The 13,450-nt window shown below is 35.5% G+C and overlaps 1 protein-coding gene across 3 annotated transcripts in view; it reads left to right on the forward strand.

Moving 5' to 3' along the window:
- The window catches only part of GSK3B (glycogen synthase kinase 3 beta), a 246,289-nt gene that overhangs the window by 133,651 nt on the left and 99,188 nt on the right, over positions 1 to 13,450 (forward strand). For all 3 annotated transcript variants that reach the window (XM_044670080.1, XM_044670079.1, XM_044670078.1), the window contains exon 6: positions 1,634 to 1,740. In XM_044670080.1, coding sequence (XP_044526015.1) covers positions 1,634 to 1,740 — 107 coding nt within the window. The remainder of the gene's footprint in view (positions 1 to 1,633; positions 1,741 to 13,450) is intronic.

The following is a 13,450-nucleotide window of genomic DNA, read 5'->3' on the forward strand; positions in this document are numbered from 1 at the left end:
CTCCTTACTATTTTTAGGATAAAATACCAGTTCCTCAGCTTGGCATTTCAGATTCTAGACATAGCCTAATTTTTCAGACTTATTTCACATTACTCCTTTTCTTCACCCCCCCTGGCCAGATTCTAATTGTTAGATTTGCTCTTCCCAGAATTTTTACTCTAGTACTTTGAGATCACTGCTTGTTCTGCAAACTTAGAATGGACTAACCTCATCTCACCCTCAAAGAATCCTTGTCTTCTGAGCTCAGCTCGGGCATCCTGGCTACAGAAAATCCTTTCTTTACTCCCTTATAGATATTACTAATCATGATATTTATTGTATCTTCCTCTCTCCACACAGTAAAATATAAGTTCCTTAATGCAAAAAGGTTATTTTTGTTCTCTTTGTATGAAGTTGCATAACCATTTTGTGTGTAGGACTTGGGGGACTTGCACACAGCAGGTACTTAATGGAAATACTTCTTTGGTTGAATTAGATTAAACATGATTTGTTTTTCTAACTCTAGATTGGCCATAGTTGAAGCTGTTGAAGCATGCTTAGTCTAGCTGAGTACATTGATTTATACATGTCATATTTAATCTGCTGCCTGATTATTCTCATTTAACTCTTAGTTTTGTTGCCTTATGTTCTCTGCATACTAATAAAAGATTATCAACCTTTGAAAACAGGAATTTCCATTCTAGTTGTCTTATGCTACATTGTTTTTCTTAGATCATGTTTCAAAATATTAATCATAATTCATCTTGATTAAAAAAAGTAATCCATCTTAATTTTTAAAATATGAGTAAAATATTTAAAATTGTATCTTAGTTATATTATTAAATTTAAATAGTAGAATTTTTAATTTATTGAATACTGAATGTTTAAAATTTTTTAAAATATGAGACGCATTTTGCAAAAGTGATATGATGAGGTTTTATTGAACAAAGGAGGCTATTATGTCAAAATTCAGAAAAGACTATGAGTTATCACTATATATAAAGATATAGAATGTGTATTTATGCAATTTTATGTGCTAGGGCTTAGGCACTTAAAAAAATTCATTGGGATAATAAGCCTTCAAAATTGTTTGTCTGTCCATGCCGTCCCTTAGTTCAAAAGCCAACTTTCAAGATGCTGGCCAATTTTAGACCTGTTTTTCCACTGGGGATAAAAGTGTAATATTATCTAACAAGGAATAAGGAATTTAGGATATTGAAAGAAGTTCTCTTTCTATATTCCCTCCTTCCTCTAGTGTTAAAAAAAATTCCATTGAATAATCTTTTATATTCTGTATTAGTCCATAGCTTGTAACAGCATGATGGCTTTTAAGATTGCTTTTCTTTAAATCAGTTACATATACAGTTTTATAATTTTTGAAACAAATGTATAAGTAGGATTATTTTGCTGATTCATCTAGCTTTCTTTTTCAGCTATAAAAATATATCTCAGATAACTGACTTTGATTTAAAATTAATTTCAGGGGTCATATAGCTGATAGGCCTGTCGTTGGGAATGATAACCATTTATTCTGTTTATGTACCATAAAGATACATATTAATATCTAAAGACATTTTATAAATATAAAACATTATGCATATTATTATCTTAAGACAAATATCCAAAGATAACTGCTTTCTGTTTTTATTACTAGTGCAAAGCAACTGGTTCGAGGAGAGCCCAATGTTTCCTATATCTGCTCTCGCTACTATAGAGCACCAGAGTTGATCTTTGGAGCAACTGATTACACCTCTAGCATAGGTGAGTATGTAATCTGTAGAAAATGGTTTCTCTCTGCTCTTCATTGTCTAAAATAATTACTTAATGATTTGGCCAGTTTGTCATAATTTCAAATAAATGTCAAGAATTGGCATTGGTAAGAACTATTTCCTAATGATCGATTAACATATTTAAGCTAAAAGGGACAAGCCTTTTTTAAGCACCTATTGTGTGCCAGGCACTGTGCTACGCACTTTACAGATATTATCTCATTTTGACTTCACAATATCCTTGGGAGAAAGGTTAAATGACCTGTTCAGAATCACCCAGCTAGTAAATATCTGAGGCCAGTTTTGAGCTCAAGTCTTGCTGACTCCAGGCTTATCACTTTATCCACTACATCACTTATTTGCCTTTATTTTGAAAACTTTGGCAAAAAATTTCTGGGAGCAGCTAAGTGGCTCAGAGGATTGAAAGCCAGGCTTAGAGATGGGAGGTCCTAGATTCAAATCTGGCCTCAGACACTTCCTAGCTGTGTGTGACCCTGGCCAAGTCACTTAACCCACGTTGCCTAGCCCTTACTACTCTAATGTCTTGGAACCAATACATAGTATTGATTCTAAGATGGAAGGTAAGGATCTTTTAAAAAAATTCTGAATTTAAAATTATTCACTATTTTCACCAGCACAGTAATAGTATTTGAACTAGTCTTCATTGAATATAATATCCTAATTTAACAAGAGCACCAATTTTTACTCATGTTAAAGGGAGAAAGAAATCAGTTTTTTGAGTACTTTATATATACATTTAAAAAATTAATCTTTACAAACAACCATATTCTTTTTATTTAAACTTAATATTCTCTTCTCAACTATGAATAGTGTCAACATGTGATAGCTCATGATTGTAGGAGTTTGATATTTGTCTGCTGAAGTAGAAAGGATGACTTCTTGAATGAAAATCATTCTCAATCCCCAACCCAAACAGCTCTCAAATCCAAGAACACTGAACTTCTCATCGCTGCCTCTTTGTGCCTTTGTCTCTAGCTCTTTCCCTAGGGGACTACATTGGGTACAATCATTATTATTGGCTTATGGCATCACTTAAGAGCCAGCTACAATGCCTTATCAACCCAAGGGAAATAATAGCTTTGATAATCCATTCACTCCCTTACATTTTGTTTATTGCTTATAGTGCTGGATATTCTAGGCCAGTGTTGGCGAACTTTTTAGAGACCATATGCCCAAACTACAACTTTAAGCTGCCTATGAGTCCCCTGCATTACCTCAGACAGAGGGGGAGGAAGTGCTCACATTGGGTGGCTGGGCAGAGGGGCAAGACATGTGAAAAATGTCCTTGGGCACTTTGGATAGGAAGAACAGAGAAGCCCCCTCTGGTATACTGGGGCATGCATGCCAAGTCTTCACCAACACGGTTCTAGGCAATGGAGCTGGAACTGAAGAGCTATATACAGGTTAAATTAGAAATAATCAACAGTGGAAAGACACTATAATGAAAGAGGATTGGGAAAAGCTTTCTATAGAAGGATTTCTTGTAGAGCAGTGATGGTGAGCCTATGGCATATGTGCCAAAAAGGGCACACAGAGCCCTCTCTGTGAGCACATCTGTAGTCGCCCAACAAAGTTCATTCCTAAAAAGCCAGAGGGACCCAGGGTGGAGCGGTTCCTCTCCCCCTTTCTTTGCACCTGAGGTCATTTCTCACTTCACCCACCCCTCTGCCCAGCAGCCAATGGGAGTACTTCCTCCTTCCCCTGTCTAGGGTGGGAGGGAGGGGGCCGCATGGCACCAGATCTGATGGGTGGGGTGGGAGTAGGGCCCAGTACTACATCTCCAAAAGGTTTGTCATCACTGTTGTGAAGCATGGGGATTTTAGCTAGGACTTGAAGTGAACCAAGAGGCAGAGATGAGGAAAGAGAACAATCTACGTACAGGAGACAGCCAGTGAAAATGACCAGTGTCTAGCAACTGAGTTTCTTCAATGAGAAACAGTAAGGAGTTCAGTGTCAATGGATTTAACAATATGTTGGGAGGAGGGAAGCAAAGTGTAAGAAGACTGGAAAGGGTAGGGCTAGTGGAGTGGGTGGGCAGGTTATAAACTGACTTTGAATGCTATACAAATAATTATATATTTGATCCTAGAGGTGAGGTGATAGGGTTTCATTAGAGTTAATTGAGTAGGGAGGATGTCATGGTAACACACCTGCTCTTTAAAAAGATAACTTTAACAGTTTAGTGGAGAATGGACTAAAGTCAACCTTGTGATAGGGAAACTAGCCAGAAGGCTGTTGCTGTAGTCCAGGTGTGAAGTGATCAGGACCTGCACCAAAGTGGTGGCAACATCAGGAGAGAAGGTGATGTATTCCAGAGATGTTACAAAGGAGAAATAAATAAGCATTGGCAACAGATTTGATATGGAGCATGGAAGAGAGTAGCATCCTTGATTCCTCATTTGCAAGTGTGGGTGATTAGATGATAGTGTATAAACAATAAAGGGAAGTTAGGAAAAAGGAATAGTTTGAGGGTTTAAAAATTAGCTCAGTTTTGAAGTTGTTGATTCTAAAATGCCTATAGGTACATCCAATATAAGAAGTCCAATAGGCTATTAAGATGCAATACCAGAGCTCAGTAGAGAGGTTGGGGCTGGATGAGTAGATTTGAGAATTATTAACATAGGAATGACAAATGAATCCATGGTTACTGATGAGATTGCCAAGTGAAATATTATGGAGTGAGAGAACCCTGTGGGACATCTAAGTTTAGCAACTATGATCTCAACGAAGATCCAGCAAAGGATACTGAGAAATGGTCAAGTAGATATAAAGAGAACCAGGATAAAGGAGTATTCCAAAAAACCTAGAGAGAAAAGAGTATCAATGGGAAGAAAGCTGTCAACCAATACAGAGGCAACAGAGAGGTTAGGAAAGATAAAGATCATTAATAATAACTTTGGAGAAAGCAGGTTCAGTTGAATGATGAGTTTTGAAACTAGAGTTTAGAGAGCTAAGGCAATGAGAGGAAAAGAAATGGAAATGCTTATTGTAGATGGCCTTTTGAAGTTTATCCACAAAAGGAATGAGGCAAAAGACATCAAGCAGAGATGGAAGGATCAAGTGAGGGTGTTTTCAAGATGAGAGAGATGTGGATATGTTTATAAGCCATAGAAAAGCAGTTGGTGGACAAGGGGAAATTTAAGATAAGTGAGAGAATGTGGGCATAATAAAGGGATAATGAGATAGATTGTGGGATCATGGTAGATGAGTTTACTTTGATTCAGGAAATGTACTACTTCATCATGGAGACAGGGCAGGGGTAAAGGAGGAGACAGTAGTAGAATATATCAGGTAAAGAAGAGGGAGCTGTAAGCATATGGCTTCAGTTTTTCTCAATAGAATATTAGTCAAGGTTCTCAGTTGAGTAAAGTTGGGGGGGAGGGAGTTTTAGAAGATTTAAGGAAGGATGAAGTAGTTTGGGAGAGCCACTGTGATGACAGTTAATTAGGGAGATCTAAAATGGTCCTCATGGCTTGTAGTGAACTCAGCCAGTACTTTCACAATTTGGGACTAGTTTAGAGCAGTGATGGGCAAACTACGGCCCTCTGGCCAGATGTGGCCCCCTGAAATGTTCTATCCAGGACGAGACATTATTCCTAATCTGATGAATACAATGAGCAGGATACAATACAATGAAACTTCAAAAGAGTTGCCTTAGAAACAGACTAACAGATGAGCATTTCCTTTCCTTTGGGCCCCCTCTTTAAAAAGTTTGCCCATCACTGGTTTAGAGTGATTTTAGGAACCATCTAAAATTCTAGGATTTGTTTTGAAGCTGTTATCTGTCATACAATTGTCCATCTTGGAATTGTATTTTAGTTCCATTTGAATGGAATATGTGACTATTCCATTCCAAAAGAACTACACATAAAACCATACTTGACTGATGACTACCTAGTAACTAAGAGTTAAACCAATTTTAAAATCTGTCACAGCAGAATAGGTAGGCTAGACTCAAATGATGGTCTTGATCATGGAATGAACATAAAATTAGAAAGTATTGCCTGGCTTTTTTGTGATTGGGGAATGGCTAAACAAATTGTGGCATATATGATGGTGATGGAATACTATTGTGCTATAAGGAATGTTGAACCACTTGATTTCAGAAAGAACTTGAAAGACCTACATGAACTGATGCAGAGTGAAATAAGGAGAACATTATACACAGTAACTGAAACATTGGGGACATCCAAATGTAATTAGACTTTGCTACTGACAGCAATACATTAATCCAAGATAATTCTGAGGGACTTGTGAAAAAGAATGCTATCCACATCCAGAGAACTGTTGGAGTAGAAATGCAGAAGAAAATATGCTTTATCACTTGTTTATTTGGGTATATGATTTGAGGTTTTTGTTTTATAAAATTACTCTCTTACAAATAATGAATAATATGGGAATAGGTTTTGAGTGATAATACATATATAACCCACTGGAATTGCTTGTCAATTCGGGGGTGGGGGGCAGGGAGAGGAAGAGGGAGGGAGATAATGTGAATCATGTAACCTTGGAAAACATATGTAAATTTGTTACTGGTATAAAATAAAGAAAAATTAAAAAAAAAAAGGATTGTCTGAGAAACTATCAAAAGGCACAAAGATAGAATGGAAATAGCACTGGCCTTGAAACCAGAAGTCTTAAACTTGGTTCCTAGATCAAACACTAAGTAACTTTCTGACCACTACAAGTGATTTACCTTCAGTGAGCCTCAGTTTCCCTATCTAGAAAATTGATTTAATAACACTTTTTTTGCCTTTTTAAATAGTGTTGAAAAGATAGTATTTTGTAAACTTAGAAGTGCTCTATTAAATCGAGCTATTATTAAAACAAGGGAATCTTATTAAATGGCTCTTTTTTTTTTTTAACCTTTACCTTCCTCTTAGAATCAGTACTGCATATTAGTTCCAAGGCAAAAGATCAGTAAAGGCTAGGCAATTGAGGCCAAGTGACTTGCCCAGAGCCACACAGCGAAAAAGTGTCTGAGGCTAGAATTAAACCTATGACCTGTCTCCAGGCTTGACTCTATTTACTGAACCATCTAGCTGTCTCTAAATGGTCTTTATAAAGATCTTTCCTAGCACTAAATTTTTTTGATGATCTTTGAATTCCAAAGATATAAATTGTTAGCAAAAAATAGCATAAACAAAAGCATGTTTCTGGTTGTAAACTTCTGTCATGTACCAATCTGCCTACATATAAAAGCTGGGGCTTCCATCCTTGAAAAATCTCTCAAGTGACATTTCCTGTGATTAAAAAAGAGCTTCTGACTCAGTGGTTTCTGTGCTGTATCATATGTTTCCAGCAAGGATGGCAGTTTTACTGAAAAGATGGTAATCAGCTTCTTGTGGAGGGAGAAAAAAACCCAAAAGAGAAGGCCAGGATACTAACAAATAATAGTATTATTATGCACAAAATTCAGGGAAGTACCTACAGATCAACAGAAATAGAAGTATAGACAGATAAATAAATGCCATAACTATGTTAATATAAAACCCTAAGCAGAAAAGTACACCTACTTGATGTTATATAAATATAAATATATACACGTTTTTCCAGTGATGTTTATTGATCTATAACTCTTTCTATTCTAATATTCTCCCTGATTGTCTTTGTGACAACTTACATGCTACTTTAAGATCATTAACAGTTTAGAGCTTTATGAGATATTGAAAAATACCTCTCCTAAACATGATATTGGTTACATACCACCATTCTTTAATCAGCTGGTAATTAATTACCACCCACAGGAGTCCTGAAGTGTGTATATATATATATATACACATAAATCTCTACTCACAGAAGCATATGCATGCAGAGACTCGTCCTTGTAGACACTTATAACATAAACGAGGGTGCACAGAGAACACATGAAAGACTCATCACTCCCCTTGCCCTCCAGTGATGGGCCTATACTTCAATAGAACAAAACAGTACAAGACTCACTTTCTAACATGGTCCTGGAAGACTTCAGCAAAATCCCTGGGACCAAAAGCCTGAATTAGAAAGACTTGGGAAAGGGATATATGACTTATAAAGTAAGCTTATGTCAAGGACTTTTTCAGTCAAACGGATTTCAGATGCACACCTCCTAACATCAATATGCATTTTACACTATCCATATTACTAACTACAGATACCTAATTATAGTTCTAAAATTGGTAAGCACTGTCTGGCAATCAGCAATAATGCCATAACCCTTAAAGAAATGAGTGATCAGGGTACTTGAGAGAGTCAGTACATATGTTGAAATCTTTCTACTATGAGAACAGGCTTTGGAGATGAGAGAAAAACTGTGCCCCAGGAACCGAACTCATTGAGGAAGGAAAGGGAGTGCCCTGGAGTTCTGTAGACAATAGCTACCAAGATTTTGATTCCTAAAAGATAGGAATGGGAGAGAAAAGGATTCAGGATGAAGAATGAACTTGTTACCTTTCCATTGGCACTCCAGTGGGCACAGTGGAAGGTGAGAAGTGGCATTTGGTTGGAAGTTTGGAGTTGAAGGAAGGGTATAGAAACAAGGATAGTGAAATGATACTGGTTTATCATTTTAAAAATTAGTCTTTAGGGGGCAGCTGGGTAGCTCAGTGGAATGAGAGTCAGGCCTAGAGACAGGAGGTCCTAGGTTCAAACCCAGCCTCAGCCACTTCACAGCTGTGTGACCCTGGGCAAGTCACTTGACCCCCATTGCCCACCCTTACCAATCTTCCACCTATGAGAAAAAATACACCGAAGTACAAGGGTTTAAAAAAAAAATTAGTCTTTAGACTTCCAAAAGAAAATTAAGTGTATTTTAGAATCATTGAAGTTAAAAGATAAAATGTTTCTTAGATATAATGCAGGAAAAATGTTTCTTTTGGAACACAATAAAGAATTTAGGTGTACAGTGCAATAATTGTCAAACTTACATTAGTACAGATGTTCTGGTGTCTGTTAATTTATAATTTATAAAGTATTTAATTAAAATTAGTTTCCTTATTTTATTCATCTGTTATAAATTTTTATAACATGGATAAATGTTTTGGTAACTGAAACTGCTTGACACCTGCGTTGTTTATTTAATTGGATTAAAAATAGAAATTTAAACTCCATTTGATATTTTACAAAGTTTTGAAAAAAAATATGTCAACCTTTTGATGCAAAAATAGGAAGCCTTAACCACTGACCCATGGAAAAAAAGCTAAAATACACAAATAAAATGAAGTTTACTCTTAAATTAATTTTTTAAATCCACAAATCTTTTATTTTCCCAATTACATGTAATAACAAATTTCAGCATAAGTTTTCTGAAGTTATAAGATCGAAATCGCTTCTCTCCCTCCTTTCCTTTCCCCCTCCCTTAGAGATGGTAAGCAATCTGATCTGGATTAGACATGTATTATCATGCAAAACATACTTCCATATTGCTCTTTGTTATAAAAGAAAATACTCATATAAAATCAAATCCCCCCCAATAAAACCATAAATAATCTACTGTGAAAAATAGTATGTTTTGATCTGCATCCAACTCCAAGTTATTTCTCTGGAGATGGATTGTATTCTTTGTCCTAAGTACTTCAGAATTGTCCAGGATCATTGTATTACTGAGAGTAGTTAAGTCTTTCACAATTGATCATTGTATAGTATTGCTGTTACTGTGTAAAACCTTCTTCTAGTTCTGCTTTAAAAGTAAATTTTCTTAAGGAAATATAAAATATTTATCTCATTAGGCATAGGAAATATGGAACCATAATAATAAGAGCTAGAGGGAGACAATACAATTCATCTCATTCAAATCCTCATTTAATAGGTGGTAAATCTAAGATCTTTGAAGGTTGAGTAACTGAAGATAGCTCAAGTTCTTTCTATTATTATGCTACTATCTTACCAGACTTGATTGAATAATGAAATATGTGACATATTAGCCCTAGGAAAGGAAAGGGATATATTGAGATTAAGATGGGAATCATGGAGATAAAAGATCTAGAGGACAGGGATTTAAAATAGGACCAAATAAAATGTCAGAAATAGTTCAAGTAAGGAAGATGTATCATCAGAAGTAAGAAAAGAATTAGAAGAAGAAAGGTGTTTAGAAGGGAGACTATCATAAAGAAGAGGAAAAATATTCATTTTTTCCACTTGTAGCATCACTTTCCTGCAGCTCTTTGGCCTACCATCTCAAAACTCAGGTTCCCTTGAGACCTTTGGTTGATCAAAACTCCCTTATTTCTGTTCTTTCATTTCCTTAAGTGCCTACTCTGTGATTTACCAAGTTTTACTGTTTCCTAGTCTTCTCTTCCTGGAAAGTGTGTGTGTGTGGTGGGGGGGATTCTCCATCTTTACTTTCTTTCAGCTGTTCACAGTTTTGTTTAATGATCTTAATGGCATTTAGCAGGGACAAGCTCCAAATACTTTTTAGAAAAATTGCTAGCCATGATGAACTTAAACCATGGCTTATCTCTAACTCTAACCCTAATCCTAATTTCTGATGTTGGTTATTTTATGAAATTGTTATTCCTGGGTGATACTCTATTTTCAAAAAGTACATACTTAATACCTATTATATGTATCAACATTGTGTTAAATGCTTTGAGAAAAAGAAAAATAGCATGTAATTCCTTTAGGTGAGCTTAATATTAGGGAAATAAAATATGATTCTTTATCTGTGAAATTGGTGTAAAATGTGTGTTATGTGCTGTAATTAGTATGGGAATTTAAAGAATAACTAGATGCATGTGGTCCTGAGCAGCCAAGGAAGTTTTCATGTAGGAGACAGGACCAATCCAGACTGAAGGAAGATATTTCTACTCTAATTCAGAAGATAAATGTTAAAAGTTTCACTAGATATATTTTAAGTGAATCTTTCACAAATGTTGGGTATCCCAAAAGGATGAAACTTAGAGCTCAATTAAAATCTTAATCAAGATGGAGAAAAAATTATCAAAGCCTATCTATTTATTTGACATGTCGTCAACAAATATGTATTAAGTGCTTACTGTGTGCATTATGATAAGTGCTACAAATAGAAAGAAAGGCAAAAACAGTCCCTTTTCCTCCTCAATGAACTCATGTTCTAATGCGGGAGACAGTTTTCAAACAACTGTGTTATATACAAAATATATATAGGGGCAGATGGGGTGCTGAGTCTAGAGTCAGGGAAAAAGTTAATTTATATGCAGTCTCAGACATTTATTAGTGGTCTGACCCTGAGCAATCACTTAACCTCTGTTTGCCTTAGTTTCCCCAACTATAAAGTGGGAATAATAATATCCTGTACTTACCAGTTTTGTTGTAAGGATCAAATTTTTCATGGTAATTATACACACAATTTTATTTTTACATTTGGGAGAAATACACTTGGTATACATGACACTGTACATTGTTATTTTATAGGATTTGAAGATCATAGCCCCTCTATTCAAATAGCTTTTAGTCTTATGCAAGTCATTTTAATCTACCATCTACTTTTATAACTTAGGAAATGGGACTATTTTTTTCTTATGTATTATTAGGAATTTTTTTTGTTGCTTTAAGTAAACTTATTTCAACTTAAATTCTTTATATTCAATAAGTTTTTATTGAGAACCTGCTGTGTGTTTAAGGTGCTATGGGAGCTACTAAAGAAGTATAAGACCTGAATGATGTATGGGGCATACAGAGAGGACTAGCACCTGTAGTGTGAAGATTTTTGCCAGGCCCTTTTCAGGACACATTTGGTGTCTACCTTTCACCCAGCTGACTCCTGTGGTTCCAAGAAACTGTAGCATTCAGAATGGCCACACCCTGTTAAAACCATCATGGCAGATGAACTAAATCATGTTGAGAATAGCTAATAGGTCCCAAACCTGTCCATGAGTTAAGGGGGCATTTACCCTAAGGATATATGTAGATTTTTCCAGTGGAATGGTGGATGAGAACAGTTTCTTCCAGCAGTCATGAAGATGGCTGGAGCATACCTTGGAGTTCTTAGAAACTGGTGAGACAGTAAAGATGCCAAAGATTTTGCATTGCATTCTGGGCCATTGTCATGCATTCTGACTACATCCTGTCACTGGCCTTCAGGGACTCTGGAAGAGAGAATGAAGTTCATGACTTTGTGTATCTTTTAAATCCAACTCACATGTAAGTCAGGGCATCACTCTGTGATGTTATTAGTCATCTTTGAAATAGGTGGTAGCTGTGTATAATCTATGACTTCTGCTCTAAAGGATTTGTTACAGTGTTATTGAAGAAATAAATAAAATAAATTATAACAAGACAGCTTATTAGGACCCAAATTATCAAAAACAATGATTTTATATAAGGAAGAACTAGCTTGTCAATAAGAAACTTAACAGATATCTACAACCTATCTATAGGGTACAATGGGCTTCATGGTGGTAAGATTCATGTCATACTAAGGATTTAATTAGAAAGGCAGAGAAAGTGGAGAAGACTTCATAGGAATGTCTCTATGAAGAGAATATGTTTTTTGAGTTTATTTTAGAGGATTATAGAAATCAGGACTGGACAGATTAGACTTTGAGAAACCTAGAATGTTAGGCTAAAAAATTCAATATAGGAAAAGTTGTCAATCTTGTTTCTATCATATTTCACTGAATGCCAGAGAGAAAAATAACTAAAAGTAAAAAAAATACAGTGAGATTCAATTTGGGTATTTTTTTTTAATTCTGTTAAAATCAAGAATAGAAGACATAAAATTATATTCAGTAAATACATCAAATATTAAGTATTTCCCTTCTGTGTTATGGTCATGTATACATGGAGACACTGTAACATAGATAAAATTAGGTCTACTACATCTAGACAACATATATGAAGTTATCCATTACTGCTATATAACCAGGAAAAGGCAGCCATTAAGCATTTCCTGTAAAGCTCACTCTATAAACTTCAGCTCCAGTTTTCCATGCCTTAAAAAACTTCTGTCTTCACTCATCTATTTTTTCCTTCTTATCTTAGAGAAAGAATTATTCTTGCTATTTGCCAACACTAAATCCCACCCTCCAGGACAGATCTTGATTATGTAATTTCATTAAGAAGGCAGGAAGAAAAAGAAGCATTTGGCAAAAAGGTAGACTATAGTGTGAAAATAGAAATGAAATAGAGTGAAAGGATAGAATTATTTTCAAAAGAAATGCAAACTGTCAAGATATGACAGGTATTCTCCAAATCACTAATAATAAGAGAACAGAAGAAAACTTTGTCTCAACAAGAAGAAAACTTTTATCTCAACAAACTGCTAAAGATATTGAGGACTAGACTAGTCAGTGTTGGAGAGGTGATCTGAAGAATGGTCCACTAATACTCATTTTTTTTAATGATAGCAAAAACCTGAAAACTCGTCATCATTTGGGGAATGGCTGAACAAAACATGGTGTGTGTGTGTGTGTGTAATGGAATATTACTTCATCATAAGGACACAAAAATATGAGATTCAAAAAAACATAGACAGACATGTCTGAATTTAAACAGAGTAAAGGAAACACAGAAGCAAGAGAGAACAGTATACTGCAATGTATGTTGAAAGTAATGTAAATGAAAACACTAAAAGTCATCTGAAATGAGTTTAAATGCTATGACTCCACAGGACAAATGAAGAAAACAAAAGCAAAAACAGCCTCTGCCCTAAGGGAGTATGGGAGGGAGGGAAGAAAATACCTAATTATATGCCAGGCACTATGCTAAGCACTTTAAAACAAACC

The sequence above is a fragment of the Gracilinanus agilis genome, chromosome 3 (assembly GCF_016433145.1).
Source record: "Gracilinanus agilis isolate LMUSP501 chromosome 3, AgileGrace, whole genome shotgun sequence".
In the NCBI taxonomy this organism is placed as follows: domain Eukaryota; kingdom Metazoa; phylum Chordata; class Mammalia; order Didelphimorphia; family Didelphidae; genus Gracilinanus; species Gracilinanus agilis.